Genomic DNA, 21,221 nt, shown 5'->3' with positions numbered 1-21,221 from the left:
TGGTTGAGGCAATTGATAGGTAGTCCTCACCTATTGACAGCATTTCCATGGTGGTCTTGGTCACAACAGAGTGACTCTGTTGTCCCTTATTGAGAAAGGGAGAGGACAGGTTCTTCCATCCTTTTATGCTGGAAATGTTTTGACTTTGTTCACCCTGTGATTCAGGGGTTAAAGGCTCCTGGAGGCTGCCTGCAGAGGCATCATCTGCTCCATCATACAAACTGACATGTGGCTCTTTTATTGAGGTACTGTGCATGTCTTAAAGCAAATCACAGTGCCATTATGTGATTTAATTTGCTGTTCTAAAGTCCCTTCTGAAACAACAGCTCCTTTCTTAGTCTGTGTGCATGTGTGTGATGTTTATTCCTCTTATTCCTCCTCTTTGTAGGGGAATAAGTTGGTAGCTTTTTTATCACCCCTGCTGGAAACTGGTGTTGGTTCATTGTGTTTCTTTGTTGTTTCTTTTCTTCTGTTTGCTGCTTTCAGGTTATTTCCTCCCTATTCCATTCCTTCTTGAAGAAGGGGTAATGAACAAATTATTAACCCTTATTCTTGGGACTGTACTCCTATTGTTGTTTTAAACAGAGGCTGTTGATTCAGGGTACAGCAGGAGAAACAAGTGCATTAAAGGCAGTTTTTCCCCAACTTCTTCCAGTTAAAATAACGAGAATAGTTTGAGTATTAAAAGGAAGAAACAGATTGATTGTTACATTTACTGCTAACATTTGCAAATACCAAATACTGACTACTCCAAAGCTGTTATGCTGCTGAAAAACTAAGAACTTATCAATAGTAGTTTTATGTTCTATAGCCCTTGATGGAAAAACCAACAGAGCCTTCATAACAAAGGGGAATAAAGTCAACTCATATTTTTTGAGGGGTGAATATTGTCAGCAAGACAGGCTGCCAGGAGCTGGAAGCTGTTAGAAGATAAAAAAAGAAGCAGAATGAATGCTTTTTTTTATTTTTTGGTAAGAAGATTTGACAGATAAGGTCCAAGGGAGAACACTTCACATGAAACCAATGCAACAAAAATACTGCTGTATAATTACAGATGTTGCTGAGTCGAGCAACTCCCTGCTAATCACATTTAATTAATATAAACCCAGTTGCAAGGTGATTTTGGGGTGATTTGAAGAAGTGTGTAAGATCAGAAGGACTGGTTTTCTGTTCTCTATAACAGTTCAACCAGACAGTTTTAACAGAATGATACAAATCCATGCTTAAGCAGAATTATGGACACAGCAGATCAGGGACTTTGGGGAATTCTCTGTAACTCCTAGAAGTGTCTCCTTTTGCCTTTCCTTCTGCAAGGGCAGGGGTTTAGTCTCATGTTATATTTTTGCATGTTGGTAAGCTTAATACAGCCTCATTTTTACTTACATGTTCAGTTGCCTTTTGACTTGCTGCTGTGGCACAACAGTTTTAGACATTTATTTGCTTTTGTATGCTGTACAGGGCATTCGGGGTACTAAATATGGAAAGCATATTTTGGTATTTTGTTGATATGTAGTTTGAGGCAGTCTTGTGCCTGGAAACTGTTCCAGCAGAGATGAGTGAAAGTGTTTCTGGAGGTCTGGAGTAGAAGAAGAGGTAGCTGAGAGTCATGAAGTTGTTATTGAAGGACTAAAACAAGTACATTTGTATTTGTGTGAAACAGACTGCTGGAGATGTTTTAAGATGGTACATAGTCCATTTTTTCCAAACTCTACCATGCTTGTTACTCATTTCAGTTTTGGAATGGTTTTCTTTTTCCTTCAGTTCTATAGGTGCTGATGCAAAAACATTGTAGCAATGGATCAAAGAAAAAATGATAGTTTTGTTCCAAGTATCACCCAGCTGGAAGATTTCCTGACAGAGCATGACTCCAACGTGGTTTGGCTGTTAGTAGGTAAGGTTAACTCTTCTGTTTCGGTTAAATTTCTTTTATGATACCATAACAAAGGATTAGCATGACAGTCAGTTGCAATAACTTCCTTTTGCCAATATGTGCCTACCTGCCATTTAATCTGCTGTAGTTTGGAAAGTGATCTAAGGACTACTATGGTTAATGACACAGCTTCCAGACTAAATTGTGTTCCACAATGAGCCTATAAGCCAAGCTGTCATTTAATCAGTTATGAGCTGGATTTGTAAACATGCCTGATTTAGGTATGCTGATTTTTTTTTTTTTTTAGCACTAGTGCTATTGCTTATATTGGTGTAGGTATTTTTATTTTCTTAATCTAGAAACAAGTGGATGAAGGACAGCAAAAGAAATATGAAGTTGTACTCAGGTCCATGTAACAATACTGAAAGTGTGCAATGAATTCAGACTTTTCCAAAGGTAGATAATTAGATAATGCCTGCTTTCCATCCTTGACTTTTGGTCTTGGAGTGAGGGGCAACCACACAGAATCAACTACTTTATTTTTTCACTTTCACTTCTGACAAGTTCAAGTCTATTGGCTATTGACATGCTGGAATTATTTTTCAGTAGGCCAAATTAAATAGAAAGGACATAGATAAATTATTTGTGGGTGCTTACTGTATGCTCTCTCTTTCACTTTTAGTGTGTTGAAATGCAAAGTTTGTACTCAACACAGAGTTCTCAGTGTAGTCAAGATGAAAATAGGGGAAGTTACTGGTAGCAGCTCATGGTAAAAAGTAGAACAGATGCAAATAGATCTGAAAATTTTGTCTTCAAAAGCTTTGACTCGTTTCCTGTTATGAGGCTTGCATAGAAACACATTGGAGTGGTGTTTATTAACTGACCCAGCTTGAGCCAGCCTTTCCTCCTTTGCTTTTATCTGCTGACCTGTGGCATCCTGTTATAAGAGAACATAAAAAGATACCAGTGTTTTCCTCTCCTGAATGCTGAAACAGCTAACTACTGATCTCAGTAAAAGGTGATGAATTCCAGAAATGAACGTGCTCCTCAAAGAACCGTTGCTCACTTTGGGAATAATTTCTAAAAATCACATGCAGTAAAACTTTGGAAATGCAATTTCCAAAACTTGGTTTCAGTGAAGAGGCTTTAAATATCAAGAATATAATAACAAAATCAATGAAGTTTATGGGATTTAGTGAAGGAAAAAGTTGCAGTTTGTGGCAGAGGTGAGTCTAGTGCTGCAGGCAATGGATCAGGACTGCAAAGTGCACTGGTTTCCCAATTTTTCTCAGTATGTTTCACCTTGAGAGGGCACCTTCTTGACTGCAGCCATCTAGCAATGCCAAGTTGAACTTTAACCTTAAGTTAAGCTCCATGGACCCTCAGAGTGTGAGTCATCCCACCTTTCTCCCTCCCCACAGAGGACCAGCAGGGAGGACCTTACTCACCTGAAAGTGGGGGAGGTGAGCACTGTCCTTGGAGTGTGCTTGCCCTCAGTGCCAGCTGGAGTTTCTTTCCTGGGATGTAGATTCCAGCCTCTGTGCTCTTTCCTGTGTGATCACCTGCACAGATTTGATTTGCTTAACGTGTCAAGCAGCTTATTGCCCGAGGGTATAAGCTGCTTGAATTTTGGTCACATTGGATCCATTTTCTAGTAAGGAAATGACAAAAGTCATGGGAGTAATTTTCACATTCTCTTTCTCTTTCAACAAAGTATTGTTATGAAGCAGTGGAGTATCCTATTGAAAAAAAAATAAAGAAACAGTGGAAGAACATATAGTTTTTGTAAATTTTTTCTAGGTTTTTTTTTTTTTTGAGTAATTATCTGAACTCTCTTCAAAGTTAAGGCTCCATGCTCCTATGCGTTTCTGCACTTTAGATTTTCCATAAATTTTTTTTCCATTTTTAGCATAAATAAAAAATTCTGTTACAAAGTTCAGGTTTTTTCCTTACTGTGCTTTGGGTGAAACAGAATGGTAATTATCAGTAAGGTGAATTAGAACTGGTCCATTCCTTGGCAGTGCCATTCCTTTTGGGTTTGTCCTTCTGGAAGCTTAGAGAACCCTTGTAATTAGAAATAGGTTACTAGCTCTTAATCAACTAAAGTAAAAATTACTTTGGGGATTAGCAGACCTAATTTTTTTTTTTTTAAATCTTGTTTCTCATTGGATTGCTATTTCCTTTTTTCCCTATCAAATTCCATGCTTGAACTGTTGAGGTATTTCTGCTAATTCAAAGGCTGGTACATTTCTCTCAGGAGGCAGCATCGTAGGAAATGGTTTTGCAAATGATATTGTTTCCTGTGATAATATATGAAAGACTAGAAATTTAAGTTACAGTACAGAGTTTGGAGAAGAGTAGGGAAGGTATGTAGTATGACTTTGGTGGTATTGGGGCTTTTTAGGGTGTTCTGAAATAAATGTCCATGTGGGACAATACATGTTGCAATTCAATCTATAAAATCTAATGCTTAGATGATAAGTGATGTAATAAAATAATGTAGTGCCTTCTGCAGGTCCTCTGGGAGGACAGGTTTTTTTTATATTGGGGAATGGAAGAGCAGTGAAGAATGTGTATTTTTCTGGACTTCCCATTTTCCCTTTTCCCCCCCATCTCTTCACACCCATCTCTCTGAAAACACCCATTAAAGTGTCCCGTCAGTTTCAAATTTTTTGAAGAGCAGGAAGAGCACTACTATGCCTCATAGTCCTGATAGGTAAGGTTTTTTATCTGGGTCAGTGTACTTGAAAAAATGCTTCAATTCATTGTAATCTTTCAACAGCAACAATATTGTCCTGCGGATGGATTATCTACCTAACTTACTATAATTCCCGGAACATTGGACTCATTTTAACGTTGGTTCTTAACAGATTATATAAACATGGCTACATCCATATTGGTAAGTTATGATTAATGTAATGCCACTCTTTGTCTGCTGCTGTTTATCATACCTCAGTTTGCTAAAAACTTGAAGTAAACTCAGTGTTCCTTCGTTAGAGTGATTTGAAAACATTCAGTGGATTCAAAGCAGAGACTCAAGCCTTGAGTCCCTGTTCCAGCACTGCCTTTGCTTTCTAAATAAGCTGTCAGAACAACTAATCACAGGTTGATCCATACTGGGACTAGGATATGTAGAATGGATACTGGCTAGAACATTTTGCATCAAAATCCATTAACTTTTTATTAAAATATTTTAAACTTTTTTCAATAAAACGGGTCAGTACAAATCACTTGGGCACTCACCCACTTACAAAAATACCTGGTGCTGAGTCACAGATGGCTGTAGCCCACAGCCTCACTGATCACACTTCTAATTTTCTTTCATTTACTCCTCTGCCTTCCTCTGTCTGCTTCACAGAATAGCAATAACTTCCGTTCTGGACTTTTTCTGCAACTATACATCATAAATGTAGTGGAAACTTAAAACCAACAAGTCCCACTCATGCTTGGCCTGCCACAGACACCCTTGCAATTCACTTGCTTATATCCTCAAGAACCTAAGAACTGTATTCCAAACCATGTTCAAATCCAGCTCTTTTGAAGAGCAAAATAGATGAAGTACTTACTGGCTGCTACACTTGATCTACAGGCTTTTATTAAAATTTCTCTGTGAAATTGCCATTAGGTAAGGACAGCTGATATGGCTGGCCAAATATGTGGTATTCTTTATGAACCTCATCAGTGAGTAGAACCTAATGTTAATACAATCCCATTATTTACTGCTTGGTTTCAGTTGTTTAATGTTGATTTTGGGTTTTTTGGGTTTTGGGTTTTTTTTTTCCTTTAAATTTTGTTGTACTTTTTGTGAGTGAGGTGAAAAGCCTTAGGAAAAATCTGGGCTACTGCATTACCTGCTGGTCTTTTCATACTTATTAATCCTTCTTGCTGTAAACATAATTTGTCATAACAATTGGACCAAAATCCTTACAGCCTTTTAAAATTTTTTAAAACAGTCAATCAGGAGTCTTTGTTCCCCTGATTATGGTCTCACACACAATGACTTGAGACTCTAAATGTTCTAAACAGCTTTTCTAATTCTTTTGAGATTTGCAAGGCACCTGAATGTTTCTGAGTGACCCCTGAGTACCTCAGGGGCTTGGTTGTATTGTTGGGTGGTGCCAAACCCAGTATTCCTTATTTATGTACTTTGTGTTCTGAATCTGTGATTTCCCTTCAAAAAGGGAACTCAAGATATCCAGTTAACCCAGTTCAGATAATTGAATGCTGTATTCTCTCTGTTCACAAAATCAACAGCTTTATGGTAATAAGCTTTTTTTTTTTTTTTTTTTTTTTTTTTTTAAATAGGCTCCTTTTCATTTTCTGTGCTGTCTGGAAAAGTCATGGTGCGTGAAATCTATTTCATCACAGAGGACATGTCCATCAGGTACAGCTTTCCAAGCAAGTCCCCCTTCTAAATAAGTATTTTAAATACAGGTCTAAATAGCACAAATCAAAATGTGATTTTCCAAATGAGCAATCTATTTGTAAGTGTTAGACTGTCTCTTTTGGTGCTAGTATTTAACACTCCTACTTACTTGGGAGTTCATTTGCTGCTTTAGCTTTATCATTTGGAAGTGAATGCTGGATAAGGTGGTAGTTGTCTTCATATTTGTCAAATAAACCACTTTGGAGTGTGAAGGAGAATTGTGTTTTCATTTATGTCTTTGACTTCTTCATGCTCTTGCTCTTAAATCTGGAAGATTCATGTTGGCCAATAGCTGGTATTTACTTACTGATATTCAGAATAATTTGTTTTGTGACCTGAACACCAGCAAATAGTTTGTAGTTTTGATTCTTGCTGTCATGTTTGGAAAGCCTTGAGGAGGCAATGGATATGGGGTTTTATATGAGTTTCAGCTAAAGCAGGAATTGTGTAATACACAGTGTGCTGTAATGCTTTGTGCTTTCCTGTTGCTTGTAGACTACCTCAGCTGCAGATCTCTGCACAAACTGCATGTAGGATGTTGGATTGTAGGTCTCTCAACTTCTGTTTTATTCCAATTTATTTGATATAGAATTCAAGATGGATTTATCATTTTTCGCTGGTGGAAGATGTACAACCCTAAGCAGAAGCAGCACGGTAAGTTTCCCAAAAAGGTTTCAAAGTTTCAATTTACAGGTAGCCTACAGAAACACACTTCCTTTGTGCAGTCACAGGCATGCAATTGCTTTGTTAATGTGTACCTGAAGTACTCCGGGTCCTCAGAAGGTATGGATTTGTTCGCTGGCTGCAGAGGAGATGAAATAAATACAGGATTCATTATTAGGGACACGAACCCTTCCTGACACAAACCATTAATCTTAAAAGTAGCCTTCATTAGCTGGAGTCCAAGCATAATTGTCTCTGTATTGAAGTTGATAACTATGATGAATAGAGATGTCTTATGTTCTGCAAGTGACTTTAGTTTCTGAGTTTCAGTGAGTGTTGTGCTTTCAGTATTTTAGCTGAAGTGTTTCAGTAAGGGATGTCCTTTAGTATTTGACAAGCCTGTGTCTTGATGACATCTGTGGTTACAGAAGTGGGGAAGTATAAAAAAACCCCTTTTTTTTCCTTATCTCTGGCTGAAGATGGATGATTAACACAGATGCAAGAGATTAATTCTATCTGCAGAAAACACAGAGAGAAAGCATAAGTAGCTTGGGCCTGTGTGCCTAATCATTTATAAGATTAGAATCTTGTTGAATGAGACTTGGGTCCTGCTTCTCTTGACTTTTGGAGCCATCACAGCTCCATTGCTCATTCAAGGAGGTCCAGAAATGTCAGCAATCTACAGCTGAGTATGCTAATTGAGAGGGTCATTGAACTTTGGAGGGTTTTCTTCCCCCAGCTTGCCTTTGGAAGTGGCTTCTGCTAGTGTGAGGCCTCTTCAACTTGTCAGCAAGTTCATGGAGCTGTTGCTGTGTCAGTACCAGCTCAGCAGTGGCAGCAGTACTGCATGCAAAACCAGTCAGGTGAATGTGAGACACCACTTTGGGCAGTGATATGAGTTTGGAAGAGCTGCTCATTTCTATTTACTGAGGCACTGCTCACCCTCTGAGGTGGTAGGGCACAAGTCAAAATCATTATATGATAAAAAAAGTCTTTCAAGAAGTGGAACCCAGTCTTAGAGTTAATTAGATTTTGCCAACCATGAGTTACTGTCCATCAGGTTTTCATAGGATTGTCTTCATCTGCTAGTTAAAACGTATTTCTCTAGTGGCTCAGAGAATGAAAAAATGAATTAAATTTAATACAGTGAATGTGGTTGCCTGTTCTCTATGGTGGCATTTTTGCTTGGCAATTGCAAGGCTTTAACGTTTCCTCCTGGTATTTGAGGCCACGTGATCAGTGGACAAATAATCCGAGTAACCATAGAAGTTAGAGGTGTCCAGGTCTGACAAAAAAAGTAACATGACTAAAGTGCTCTTCAAGTGTTAAGTCATGCTGTGACTTGAGGTTTTGTATATACTTAGGAAATGGAAGTGGTTTAGGAACAAAAGCTGGAGGATCATGTTGTGGATAAGGCACACCCCAATGACTTGGCTTAGGTGCCACAGCCCATTATCAATTTTCACATTGTGAAACAATCTGGTAGTTGTACATAACCTACGTAAATGCTTCTTTGAATCATTTAGTATCATGACATTCAGATTTGCTTGTCTCTTTTTCCTTGCCTCTTTTCTTTTCCAAAAGTGTTTTAGCCAACCAAATTGCTGTGCGGAGGTCAAACCTTATTTTTGTTGTTAGGAAAAAGATATACCTGTCACTTTAAATTCCCTTTAAAGAAATGGATTAGTACATACAGTTTCATTTAGTAAATCAAGTCTAATGCTTGCATCCAGGAATTGAAAAATTACATTTATTTGTGTTCTTGATGCTGCTGAGATCTCCTGGGTGAGCAATTGTGTGTCCCAATCTTTGTCTGTGTCATTCTTTGCCGGACTCTTATTGATGCAAGTTAAGGTTGGCAACAAATGGATTTGATGGTGCTTTTATGGAAACAGGAAGGAACTGAAGCTCACTCGTTAACTTTTCTCTGTCTCCTGTTCAAGAAACCTGTGATGTCAATGTGTTCTGAATACTTACTTTCTATATGTATACATTTCTATAACTATATGGAAATTTCTGGTGCTTTAGGTGTGATGGGGAAAGAGTTGGTTGTTGTTGGGACAGTGTTGCAGAGATGTGTGATTTTGAGGGACAGAGGAGTTTTTTACCAATCTGGGTGCATTTAATCCAGCAGATACCTCTAAACCTTGGCTCTTGGGCATCTGCATTTCTTCTTTTGACCCTGACCACAAATGTTTTCTCTGAGTTTTAGTTGCTCGTGTCTTTGGGAAATGCTGCCTTCAGTTTGTACCCTCTGAATTGCAGCTTGGGAACTGTTGTAATAACCATTGATTCTTCAGCTGCATGAAGTCTGTTTGACTTAGAAAGACCAGATGAGGTTTTTAGAGCAGCTCAGGTCTCTTGAGTCAATGTGTAATGGGCACTCTTTCAACTGGGTAATTAGGGGGAAGTGGTGCAAGCTTTTCCCTCACATTAACTGCATAATTAGGTCACACTTTCGGAGGCAAAAGTATGTCAAAGTGTGTCACAATCAGCTCTCTATATGATTAGCAGATGTTAAAACAGGTTTTAAGGATCAGAGCGCCAAGCTGATATAACAGTTAAAATCTTAAATTTGTAAGAATGTTGACTGATTGTGCAAAATGAGTATCATCTGGTTAGTTCTGCATATTAGTGTTTTCTGTTTCTCTATAAAGGAAATCTTTTTCCCACTTCAGGCATGCTGTACCAGGGAGCTTGGCTAGAAAACCATTTGGGTTTTGAGATAGAATTGGTCTCAGTGATATCTGTGCTAAAAAGCAGAAATTTTTGCTGAGGTTTCTGTTCTATGCATCAAGAGGGATATTTGTTTATTTGTTTTCATACATGAGACTGAAAAACTTCATTACCGTTTTGTGCAGTTACTGTCTGGATTTATTTTTGGACTGTGACCTAGGGGTGAAATGCCTTTCAGATTTAATATTTTGTATGCAGCTGTCTTATTTGCCAAGTTTTACTGATTTGCTTAGAATGCTGTAATTATTTTGTGGAGTTTTTTACTGCTTTTTAATATGTACTTCAGCAGCTGTTCAGTACTGTGTGGATTGGTTTTGCAAAATGTGCATATTTGAGAAACTGTAAATATTCCAAGGGAATGTTGAAATAAAATTAGAACCTCTTTTCCTCCTATTTGGTTAGATCCAAAGGCAGAAACTCGACTGTATATTATGGTGAATGACTTTGAATTTCACGTGTATAACCGCTCTGAGCTTTATGGACAACTTCAAGAACTGTTTGGCTTGGATCCCACAATAATTCCAGCAAAGAAAGATGATGAGAGAGCACAAGTGAATGGGAGGCAGAGAACACACGCCAATCTTGAAAGGTAAATAATTATTAATTTTGCTCTTTTGTTATGCTTTGTTCTGCAAAGTGCTGAACTAATTGGGGAATGTTTTGTTAACGTGTTCTCTGGAGGCCAAGTAAGTGAAGCACAACAGAGAGAAATTGCACTGACAAGCCTGACAGTCTGAATCTTTTTCCTTTCCTCAGATTTCCTACCAGTAATAATTAAAAAACACAGCCAAACAAACCAAGAACTTTTGTTTAATGATCAGAGACAGGCTGAAAAATCTATTTGAAATACAGTGTAGAGAGGAAGCATGTGTTGAAGAGGATTATGCTGGCAGAATAATAATGGTTTTGCTCAGTAGAAGTAACAGCTGCTCAAGACATTGAATAGGCAAAATGTGAGGATCTCTATGGTCTTGTGTACAGCTACACAAACTGTCTTCTATTAATTCCTCTTTTTGGGTTATCCCAGAAAACATGGTGTAGAAATTGAAGGAGTTTTACATGGCTTATGTGCAGTGCAGTCAGATGTTCAATAATCAGCCTGTCTTTGGGAAGGACCTCACCAGACTGATTTACTGTCAGGAGCAGAGAGGATCTAATGAGACTTGAGTCCTGCCACTGCTGCTGGGCAGTTGTTAAATTTCAGAGTGGGCAGCTGCAGGGTGCTGTGGTAGTGGTGAGCTTGAATAAGGGCTCTGCCTTCCAGCCAGTCTCGTGTTTTTGTCTCAAGCCCTTATTGACAGGTGCAGGAAGGATGTGAGGAGGATGTGTCTTGGGAAATGAAAAATCCCGTGCCTCAACAGGAGTATTTAGAACAGGCCAGGATCCTCTGAGGAAAATTTATTTAACTATTGCTCTGAGTTAAACAAGGCATGCTTGTTTCCTACCTGTGTCAGCACCAAAGTGTAGCTTCATGTGCTTCCTGCTGTTCTCCCAGGCTTGGGAAGCCTGGCAAGTTGTCTGCTAGCAGGTCCTTTGCAAGAGGCACCCTTCTGAGGAAGGAATGTTCCCTAAGATCTGTGTCCTGAAGACCTCTAGAAAAAAAATTTGGTTGATTCTTCTGCAGAAAATACAAAATAATAAACCCCTTTTTTTCTTTTTTATAATTTAGTGTTAAAGTAAAAACAGAATCTCAAGACCCCTCTTCTTCATGGAGGTCACTTATTCCAGTCATTAAAGTCAATGTGAGCACGGTGAGTGAAAAGATCCTTATAAGGAATCTATTTATCGGTATTTGGTTAAAAAATGACACTTTCCATTCATTTTTCTTACACATTCTATTTAAAGTTTTTGTTTGCCTTTGTGCTTGGAAGAAGTTAAAATTGCATCATCGGCACTCCCCTGACATAGTCACAAATCCTGCTGGTGCTGGTGGAAACACAGTTGTGTTCTAACTTCTGGGAAATACTCATGCCTTAGGCTTAGTAATGATTTCCAGAATATCACCAAGTAATTAAATTGTGGGTGTTGTACAGTATGAGGTGTGTTGATTTTTTTGGCAGGTGTTTGGGGTTGTTTTTTTTTTTTTTTTTTTTGGTTTTTTTTTTTCCCTGCATGTTTTAATAGGGGTATTTGGACACATTGTTTAAAAGTTGATGTTACATCCCAAAACCACACCCCACCTCATCCCAAACCAACAACAGCAAAAAAGAATCAGGTCAACTGTTACTGAGATAATAGAAAAAAAATTCAGAGATTAAACTATAAGGTATTTGTATTGTATTACAATATTTGTAGATATGTGCAGGTTATGGCCAGGACTTGTGTTCACGTTCTTCATTCGCCCAGGGCTGGCTCAACTGCATTTTTATAGGTAAATAAATACTTAAATGTAAGAGATTGGTGTAAATAGATGTGTAAATATAAGAGATCAGTGATTACCAGTGAGTTACTGGGTTTGCTTTTTGATTTAGGGTCGCTTGGCATTTGGGAATCATTATCAGCCCCAAACACTTTGCATTAATTTTGATGATGCCTTTTTGACATACACCACGAAACCACCTTCAAGCCACCTTGATCAGTTCATGCACATTGTGAAGGGAAAATTGGAAAATGTTCGAGTCATGCTGGTTCCAAGTCCAAGATACGTTGGTCTTCAAAATGATGAGTAAGTTTGGGGTATTTTTGTTTCCATATTGTTTTATTATTTGTTTTAGGAACACAAAGAAGAGAATGTTTGTTGCACTTCAATGACTTCATTTTACTCAGTGTGTTTAGACAGTTGCCATTTGTTACCACTCTGAAGATTTTTGATTTTGGATCTTTGAACGAATTGCATTTATGGAGAAAAGCACTGGTTTTCTGTGTTATTCTAGGTTTGTGGGTTTTGTGTGTGTTCTGCTCTACTATCAAACATAGAATCATAGAATAGTTTGGGTTGGAAAGGTTTCTTTGAAGGCTATCTAGTTCAACCCCTCTGCAATGAGCATCTTCAACCAGATGAGGTTGCTCAGAGCCCCCATCCCACCTGGCCTTGAATGTGTCCAGGGATATGGCATCCTGTGTCCAAGATCTTTTTCCTTCTCTCAGGTGCAAGGGCTGTACCCAGGCTTTGCCATCACTGAATTTCTAGCTGAAATGCAAGGTTTAAGGTGTTGACTTTTGTAAAGCTGATTCATGGTTTAGGAAATACTAATAAAAACTCTGAACTGGGCAAAAGCTGTGTAATACTTAGTAGAGGGGAAACCATGTTACCTTTTAAAGACAGATTGCTTATCCTTTTATCTCTGTGTATTCTGCATAAGCAGGGCTAGACAGGTTGAACAAACTGAACGAAGTAAAACACAAGCTCGAGTGCTTGCATGAAGTAATACAATAAACTGTACATCATTTGTACCTCAACTGGCTTTTTATCAGCCAAATACTGCTGCTTGTAACATGGCTTTATGTTTTTTCAAAGAACATTCTGTGGCTGTGCACAGAATCTTACTCTTCCAACATGACGACAAAGGAAATTTCAGCAGCTAATATTGAAAACAAACAAGATTAAAACAAAATAGGATGAAACTATTAGCTTTTCCTCCTGCTTCCTCTAAGTATTTGCTTTTTATGCTCTTACCATTTCTGCAGCTCCCGATGGCTGAAGGATGGCATCTGTGTACAACATGTGCTCTAATTTACTGGGCAAATTCAAAAAATTGCCCAATTCACTGGAAATAGAGAATGTTTGACTCTTTAGACCCTGCCCTCTTATACTGTTTTAACTTGCAGAAATTCCTGTAGGCAGTGAATGTATAAAAAACAGCCAAGTCACTTGATGAGATTTGTAATAGACTGACAAGTCAATACAAACATCAACATTTCACCTTGGAAACTGTCATTTTGTTGTACAAGCATCCATCTCAACACTTTTATTGCTCTTTGCAAATAAGTCCTCAGAAATTCAAGAAAAGAAAAAAATGTTGCTAGGAAAAACAAGTTAAAGCAGAAGTTTGGAGGCAGCAGGCTCAAGGTGGTAGTTCAGGATAGATACTAGGGAATACTTTAAAATTATAATGATAATCTCATTTTAATTTATTGCCAGTATCTAGTTTGTGTTAAAGTATTTGGTCTTTTGTTGCTGTCATTACTTGCAAAGTAAACTTAGTTTTAAGGTTCCTGCTATGTTGCTTTTGAATAGTTTCTGTCAGTGCATGATTTCTACATCCGCTGTCTTCCATGTTTTCCAAGGTTTCCTGCCTTTGAAAATGAGTTTTGGTAAAATAGGCTATGTGCTCTAACAGGTCACACACTTAAACAGTCATAGGAATTGTCTTTTTTTGTCAAGAAATGACAGTTTATGAAACTGACTGAGAAGCTTCAATCGTGTCTTCTGCAGTTAAACCAGAATTATTAATATGTAAATTAATGTGGGAAAGGGATTGTAATATACCAATATAATAGGAGAAATGTTTAATCTTGTAGTTTTATCACTTAGATCTTTTAATATTGAGGGAAGTGTTATTGAGGCAGAACAGCTTTTTTATTCTTTTTTTTTTTATTATTAACTAATGGTCTAATTACTGAAAGTCTTGTCCCTTCGGTGTAGAGGGCTATTTTAGTAAGAAAACAATTAGCAGGTGAAAGAACAATATAGGACAAGGAGAAAAGAACTCTTGACTGATAGAAACCAGAAAGTAAAACTTCTGTAGTTACTGTGGTTTAGAATACCTGAGAAATACCTTTGTGGAGAAGAACCTGGTAGTTTCATGCTTGAGTTAACTGGACTTTTAAGTTATTTAATGTAATAGTTATAATAATAGCAACATTATGATCAATGGTTTGGTTTTTTCCTCAAATTATTATGCAAATCCATTATGCTTAATATGCTGCCTTTAAAATGACTTGAATTCCTAGAGATCACTCTTGGTGTGTGGATTTTTACTCTTCATCTCTTCACTCTTTCCCTGCAGACCCCCAAGGCTGATGGGTGAAGGCTTTGTTGTAATGCAGTCCAATGATGTTGATATCTATTACTATATGGATGAACCAGGTACAATCTGTTCAATACAAAGATAGATATTTTTTTTTAAAGGTGAAAAGTCTGTATGCTAAGAGACCTAATGGAATGTTTTGGAGCCAACAGAGGTATCATAAATATGCTTTTGCTCTGACTGCCCTTGAAGTATTGCCTGAGTCTTGAACAAAGGCAACACATTTGGTAATGGTGTCTACAGTTGTAGAATAGGTGGCATTGGATCATTTTTGGTCATATTTCTTGGCCTTCCACTGGAAGTCTGCATTGAATTGTGTCTTGATATTTACATACTGTAGTGCTCTCAAATAAAACTGACATGAGGACACTTTGCCTTGTGCTTAAGCAAACATTTCTCATGCTAATTTTAAACAGCTTCCTTTAGTAATGTGTTTATTATTTTATGTAACACAGGTCTTGTACCAGAGGAGACAGAGGAGAGTAATGATGGAGAAGCCAGCAACGAAGACAGCAAATTACAGGACCTGCCACCATGCTGGGGTTTGGACATTGTGTGTGGAAAAGGGACAGACTTCAACTACGGGCCTTGGGCTGATAGGCAGAGGTATGACCATGATTTACAGCTTTCATTTTAATACCCAGTATTACTGAGAGAGCTTCCTCAAGTTTCCATTGTGTGATTGCTCAGACTTCTATTTGTGTGTTTTAGGGCAGATCAAGCCTGAAAGAAGAGTCCTGCCACAATGGTTTAAGATAGTAAATCCACTGGGGTTTAGCTTGTTGGCCTTCCAAAATTAGGATTACTCTCATTATAAAATCAATAGATTATGTTATCTTTTTGTAAGCAAGGTATTTTTACTGTTTATCAAGTAAAAGGTTTAACTTGTTAATTGGTGACCTTTAGATTTATCAAGCTCCTGTTAGCTAATGTGGGAATAAACTGCATATTGATGAGGAAGTTTTAGGGAAGCAGAAATCTGGCTATGAAAATAATGAGGGAGGAATAATTTATCCTTGCTTAGCATAATCAGCTGCTTGATGTTATCACCAAAGTATTTATTATCTAGCTATTTTAATACAAAATATTAAGCTAGAGTTGTATTGTTCTTCACTTGGTCCTGGATGTTTTGCACATGAGCATTTCTGGTGAGGACAGTAGGATTGTTTAGTGAGTGAAGGACTATTAAGCCCAAGTGACATAATCAGTGCTTTCCCTCTTTTCCCCTGTTAATTACAGGCTGGTACTTGGCCTTCACTAATTCTCCTGTGAAACTGTTATGATTTCCTGTCTCTCAGGAGTGTGAGGATGGCAGCCCAAAGAGTAGTCATTAGATATGATAGTGCATTTAAGAGAAAATGTCGCTTTCTAGAACCCTTTGCTAGAAATATGAGGTCAGTGAATCATTAATGATACTTTTAATACTCCAAAGAAAGCTTGCCCTATAATGGAATGCTTTTTATAATCTTAACTGGCTCAGTAAAAAGCAGTTTAGTGCAGAGAGCAGTTTAGAGCATGGAGTTCCTAGATACATACTAGGAACACTTTTGCATCCTCCTGTGGATGGATCATTGAAGTTTGGAAACTTTTAAGCTGCTACAACAGCCAAGTGCTGGGTGCAGGAAGAAATTCCACCTCCTTGAGACCTGTGTAACCTCTGCTGTCTGTGCTTCATCACTCTGCCTTTCCTGTCGAGTATTTCATGGCCTGTTCAGCTTTAAATCTGTAGAAATGTGGTTTCCATTCTGAGGTCCTGAAGTTTTGTATTTTCTTTATTTCTGGGCTTGCATCAATTATTTATGCACAAACTGAAGAATAAATAGATTACTTGCTGCTATGCTTTTGTAACAGATTTTTATAAACCAAGGATTAGGAATAAAAAGTAAAGCATGGTTTGTTTGCCTTCTGAATTAACTTGCAGACAAAAGCCATACATTTTAACTTCTTACCATTGACACTTTTAGAGATTTCAATAATGAGTTTGAAAATGAAGTTGGAATGATGAAGATATTCAACAAACATTCTTCCTTATCACATCCACTGGTTGTCTAAAGACTCAGTTCTTTAGTTGGAAGATAGTTAAATGAACCAAGTAGATGCACAAATATACATATGTATTTTTTCTGAGAACAAAAACAGCTTTTTTTTTTATTCTTCTCCACTAGGGATTGCTTGTGGAAGTTTTTCTTCCCACCAGACTACCAAGTTATGAAAGTCTCAGAAATTGCTCAGCCTGGGAAACCAAGACAGATCCTTGCTTTTGAGCTGCGAATGAATATCATTGCAGATGCCACCATTGATTTGCTTTTTACCAAGAACAGGGTAAATAATGAAACTTTATCAAGAATTTAACTTGTCTGCTGTGGTTGCACTGTGCTTTCTGCTTGTGCACAGTTTTACTTGTCTCAGGTCTTTATTACAGAACTATGGTTTTAAAAGCTGGGTGATTTTTATCTTAGTTTTTTATAATTATGAGCTAGAGGCATTACTTTAAGTTTCTTTTAAGCTTTAAAGGTACATCTTAAGCCATGCCAGCTCCTGCAGTCTTGGGGCTTCATTATTTGGGCATGTCTCGTGCAATCTTAAATTCTGATGAAGCTCACCATAATGATAGATAAAAAACCAGTTTCTTCTAATACTGAATGAAGAGATGACATTGAGGGAAACAAAACTTGTATGTGTAGGAACTGGGGTTTTTCTTCTACTTGTTGCTACTTTTCTAAATGGGGTACAGCATCACTTCATTGTATCTCTGTTTTGTTCTTTTGTGGGGGGACTGAAAGGGTTGGAATTGTAGTGTTAGACATGTAAATTAGTCTGTCCTCCCAGGCCTTGGATCAGAGTATTTTATGCTGATTCTCTAACTGGACTTCAGTCAGCATTTGTTAAACCTAAAAAAGCTGTTATTTTGTATCAATATGTATTGTTAGTTCATTAGTGATTTTACCAAAGGCAAGAAGGACTTTATTCATCGGGTGCTTTAGTCCAGGTGTGGACAATGACAGCCAGAGGCATAAATAAACCTAGAAATCATGTTTGGACTGTTGTGCTTTCTTGCAGGAAACGAACGCTGTACATGTAAATGTTGGCGCAGGATCCTATTTGGAAATAAATATTCCCATGACAGTCAGTGAAAATGGTGAGTTAAGGCTAAGCCTGATTTGTTTCCCTACTATTTTTCCTGAACAGTTATCTTAATTCCTGTATGCGACAATGTATTTTAGTGTTTTTCCTTCGTAATCTTGAGATGTATATTCCTAAGGAAAGGAACAAAAATGCTTCCTTGTACAGTTCACTGCAAGACATTAAGGGAAATATCCATCAGGGTACTTCTTGGTAGTGGACTGCTGAAGTCGCTGGTAAAAAATATTTAAATATAGGTATAACTCTTGTGTCTGAACGATCATTTGGTAACTTTTATTTGCCAGGCTATTCACCTACAATTAAAGGGCAGCTCCTCCACGTGGATGCCACCAGCAGCATGCAGTACAGGACTCTCCTGGAAGCAGAAATGCTGGCTGTAAGTGTGCACTAATAAGCCCAAAGCTTCAGTCTCTACAGGATTTTTAATAAAGAACGTATTTATTTTTCTGTGGATCAGTCTTTAGTTTCTTAATGCAGGAAGATACCTTTTTAATGTGTTTTGCAAGACCTTAATATATAAGGAATTTATATATGCTGACATAATTGTGCATGCGGGTAACCTTTAGTGACTTAAAAAGCACTAACTTGGTGTGTAAATTATATATTTACAATTTTTACCTTATTTACTATGTAACCACGTGTCCATACAGGCTTTGCCATTATTAATGATTACACTCACTAGCTCTGCTAAAGGATATGTGTGCACAAGTACTCAAAAGCACTCAGCTGTGCTTGAACTACTTGAGACAGATTTAATACTGCATTATTCTTTTGTTTGCCTAATATTTCACTTCTGCAGTACTGCAATTGTGCAGATTACCCTTCTTATGGGTTTTTTAATTATCTGAGTGATGTTTTTAATGTTTGAATTTGAACAATATATCAATGGTTGAAAAATAATCTCTTTGGGGGGATTTCTTTGAGTGTGTTGTGAAAAGTGATGCTTTTGATGAAAACTTTGCATTTTAAGTTGCTTTGTACATCTACAGCAGCAGATATATCTGAAACTCATACTATACTTTTCCAAATACATAAATACACTAACACTTGACCTTCAAACACAGAAGGAAAGACAGGGATTAAATTATTAAGGAACTGGAAGTACCTTCTGTTCATCCCAGCATGAAAACAGTTTTAATTATTCAGCAGGGTACATATGTGAAAACTGCTGAGAGACAGGGTCAGGCATTGTCATCTTTTCAGGTAATCCTGATGCTTTAATTTCTTGTTCACAGTTCCATATCAATGCCAGCTATCCCCGGATATGGAACATGCCACAGACCTGGCAGTGCGAGCTGGAGGTTTATAAAGCAACCTATCATTTCATCTTTGCTCAGAAGAGCTTCTTTGCAGGTAACCTCTTTGCTAAATAAGTTACATGTCAAATATTCTTTCTTTGAGATTTCTTTTCAAATTTTGCTGAGTTGTGCGAGGTCAGGTTCTCTGTTTTCAAGTATTTAGGGCAACAAAATTCCTGATGCCTATAGAATGTCCAACTACATAATAGTCTTACATTTGAGTAGAAGTACAAAAAATATAATTTTCTAATATCTAAGTAAATTTGATTTGCAGTTTAGTGATCCGAAATTTATTTCTTACTAGAACTCTTACCACAGCTGCTGATTTGCTTAATATTTGTCACCCATGATGTTGATTTCTCCTGGTATCTCTCTTTGCTTGGCTCATTTTCAACTACTTGGGCTTTGGATTGTATCCCTGTGGCTGACAGATGATGAGGAAAAGTAATTTGCTCCTCAGGATTCTGGCTGTGAGGAAGAAGGCAATGCAAGGTGGTACAGCACCACCCAACTGTTGCTGGAAGCTCCAGCTGCAGTAATGGAAGGAATACACCCCCATCACTGCAGTGCTGCCTGGGCTAATTAGCCCTGCTGGGAGTAAGGTTTAATTAGTGCAGGCAGGGTGCCATGCTAATAAAGTTATCCCCTGAGTGAGACCAGAGCCATTGTCTGGGTAGTGCTGCAATGCCCAGTGTAAATTACTGCCATGGTCAGAGCAAAAATCAACTTCTCCAACACAAAAATCCAAAGGAATCACTCACCTGATAACTACTAACTCACTTTTTATTACTTGATGTGGGTCCAGATTTGATCCAAGACTGGTCCAGTGACAGCGCACCTGATATTTTTTCATTTGTTCCATATATGTGGAACTTCAAAGTCATGTTCCATCAGTTTGAAATGATCTGGGCAGCAAATCAGCACAACTGGATTGACTGTTCCACCAAACAACAGGAGAATGGTGAGATCACTTTTTTATTTGGAAGAAGTAGCATATATAACAAAAATCATCAACAAAATACAGTGTATACACATGTATATATAAAGAAAGTACTGGAATTATACCCAAAACCTTGCTGGGTAAAGAAAAGCACCAAGATATTAGAGTTATTTTTATTGTTTGCCTGCAATTTCCTTGTGCTAAGTACAGTGTGTTTCTAGAAAGAACAAGCTGTAGGTAGTAAATACTTGCAGAATAATTGCAGTAATTTATTAGTCCAAGTACCATGTAGTTAAATGGTAATATTCTGTGTCATGACTTGTTCAATACCTTTTAATTACTTCTACCTGTATGTTTGATATTTTGTCTAAGAACAAAATAGGGAGTAATTTTGACAAATTTGTTTGGTTTTCCTTTTCCCTCCCAGTTTATCTAGCAGCTTGTGGAGAAACCCTGAACATTGTTTTTTCTCTGCCTTTCACTGACTTTGTTCCAACCACATGCAATACTAGATTCTCCTTAAGGGTAAGATCTTTTGTCTTGTAGATGTGAGATTCTTTCCTGAAAGAAAAATAGTCTTTTTCACTTTCAGTTCATAGAATTTTTCTTGAAGTAACCCAGAGGTTAATGGTTTCAGTTTCCTTGTGTGAAACAATTTAATCACAGGCTGTTTTAATTTATATATACATATATACACAAAAATGAAAATATTTCTGAGAAATAAAAACATGCATATGCTTCACACGTAGATGTAGATACACATTTAATGTATATATTTATTATAGATACTTAATTTGTGTGTCTGTGTGTGTGTTTTATCACTTGGAATTTTGTTCCCCTTTATTTATGTAATGGGAAAATCTAATGTGTGTTCAAAGATAGAATTGAATACTGTGCTGGCTACCCCCAAACTGTTTTGGAAAGCCATGTTCCAGATTTTTAAGTGGTTCTGTAGCATAAATAATGATCACAAAGTGTTTTTAACAGATGCAGATAATTCTTTGAATTTTTGTACTTTTTATCTTTCTTAAAATAGAAGCTGTCTACTGCTGCTCAAAATAAAAAACCTAGTTGATGGTGATGTTGCTAATTTGGTATAATTTGATAGCAAAGAAATCAATGTTTTATAGGTTTCTTTCTTTTTAAAGTGTGGTTTAGCTGAGATGTGGAGTAA

General features: G+C 37.4%; 1 protein-coding gene across 10 annotated transcripts in view; it reads left to right on the top strand.

Annotated features, from left to right (window-relative positions):
• The window catches only part of BLTP1 (bridge-like lipid transfer protein family member 1), an 86,742-nt gene that overhangs the window by 5,818 nt on the left and 59,703 nt on the right, over positions 1-21,221 (top strand). For all 10 annotated transcript variants that reach the window (XM_072928776.1, XM_072928777.1, XM_030271997.4 and 7 more), the window contains exons 2-16: positions 1,762-1,891; positions 4,653-4,769; positions 6,176-6,254; positions 6,886-6,950; positions 10,098-10,284; positions 11,365-11,446; positions 12,167-12,360; positions 14,645-14,724; positions 15,121-15,271; positions 16,831-16,987; positions 17,726-17,804; positions 18,094-18,185; positions 19,045-19,162; positions 19,913-20,068; positions 20,475-20,572. In XM_072928776.1, the coding sequence (XP_072784877.1) occupies positions 1,795-1,891; positions 4,653-4,769; positions 6,176-6,254; positions 6,886-6,950; positions 10,098-10,284; positions 11,365-11,446; positions 12,167-12,360; positions 14,645-14,724; positions 15,121-15,271; positions 16,831-16,987; positions 17,726-17,804; positions 18,094-18,185; positions 19,045-19,162; positions 19,913-20,068; positions 20,475-20,572 (1,752 nt within the window). In that variant the 5' untranslated portion in view covers positions 1,762-1,794. The remainder of the gene's footprint in view (positions 1-1,761; positions 1,892-4,652; positions 4,770-6,175; positions 6,255-6,885; positions 6,951-10,097; positions 10,285-11,364; positions 11,447-12,166; positions 12,361-14,644; positions 14,725-15,120; positions 15,272-16,830; positions 16,988-17,725; positions 17,805-18,093; positions 18,186-19,044; positions 19,163-19,912; positions 20,069-20,474; positions 20,573-21,221) is intronic.

The sequence above is a fragment of the Taeniopygia guttata genome, chromosome 4 (assembly GCF_048771995.1).
Source record: "Taeniopygia guttata chromosome 4, bTaeGut7.mat, whole genome shotgun sequence".
NCBI classification, from domain to species: domain Eukaryota; kingdom Metazoa; phylum Chordata; class Aves; order Passeriformes; family Estrildidae; genus Taeniopygia; species Taeniopygia guttata.
The sequence above is the reverse complement of the archived record's forward strand: the minus strand, read 5'-3'. Positions and strand labels throughout refer to the sequence as shown.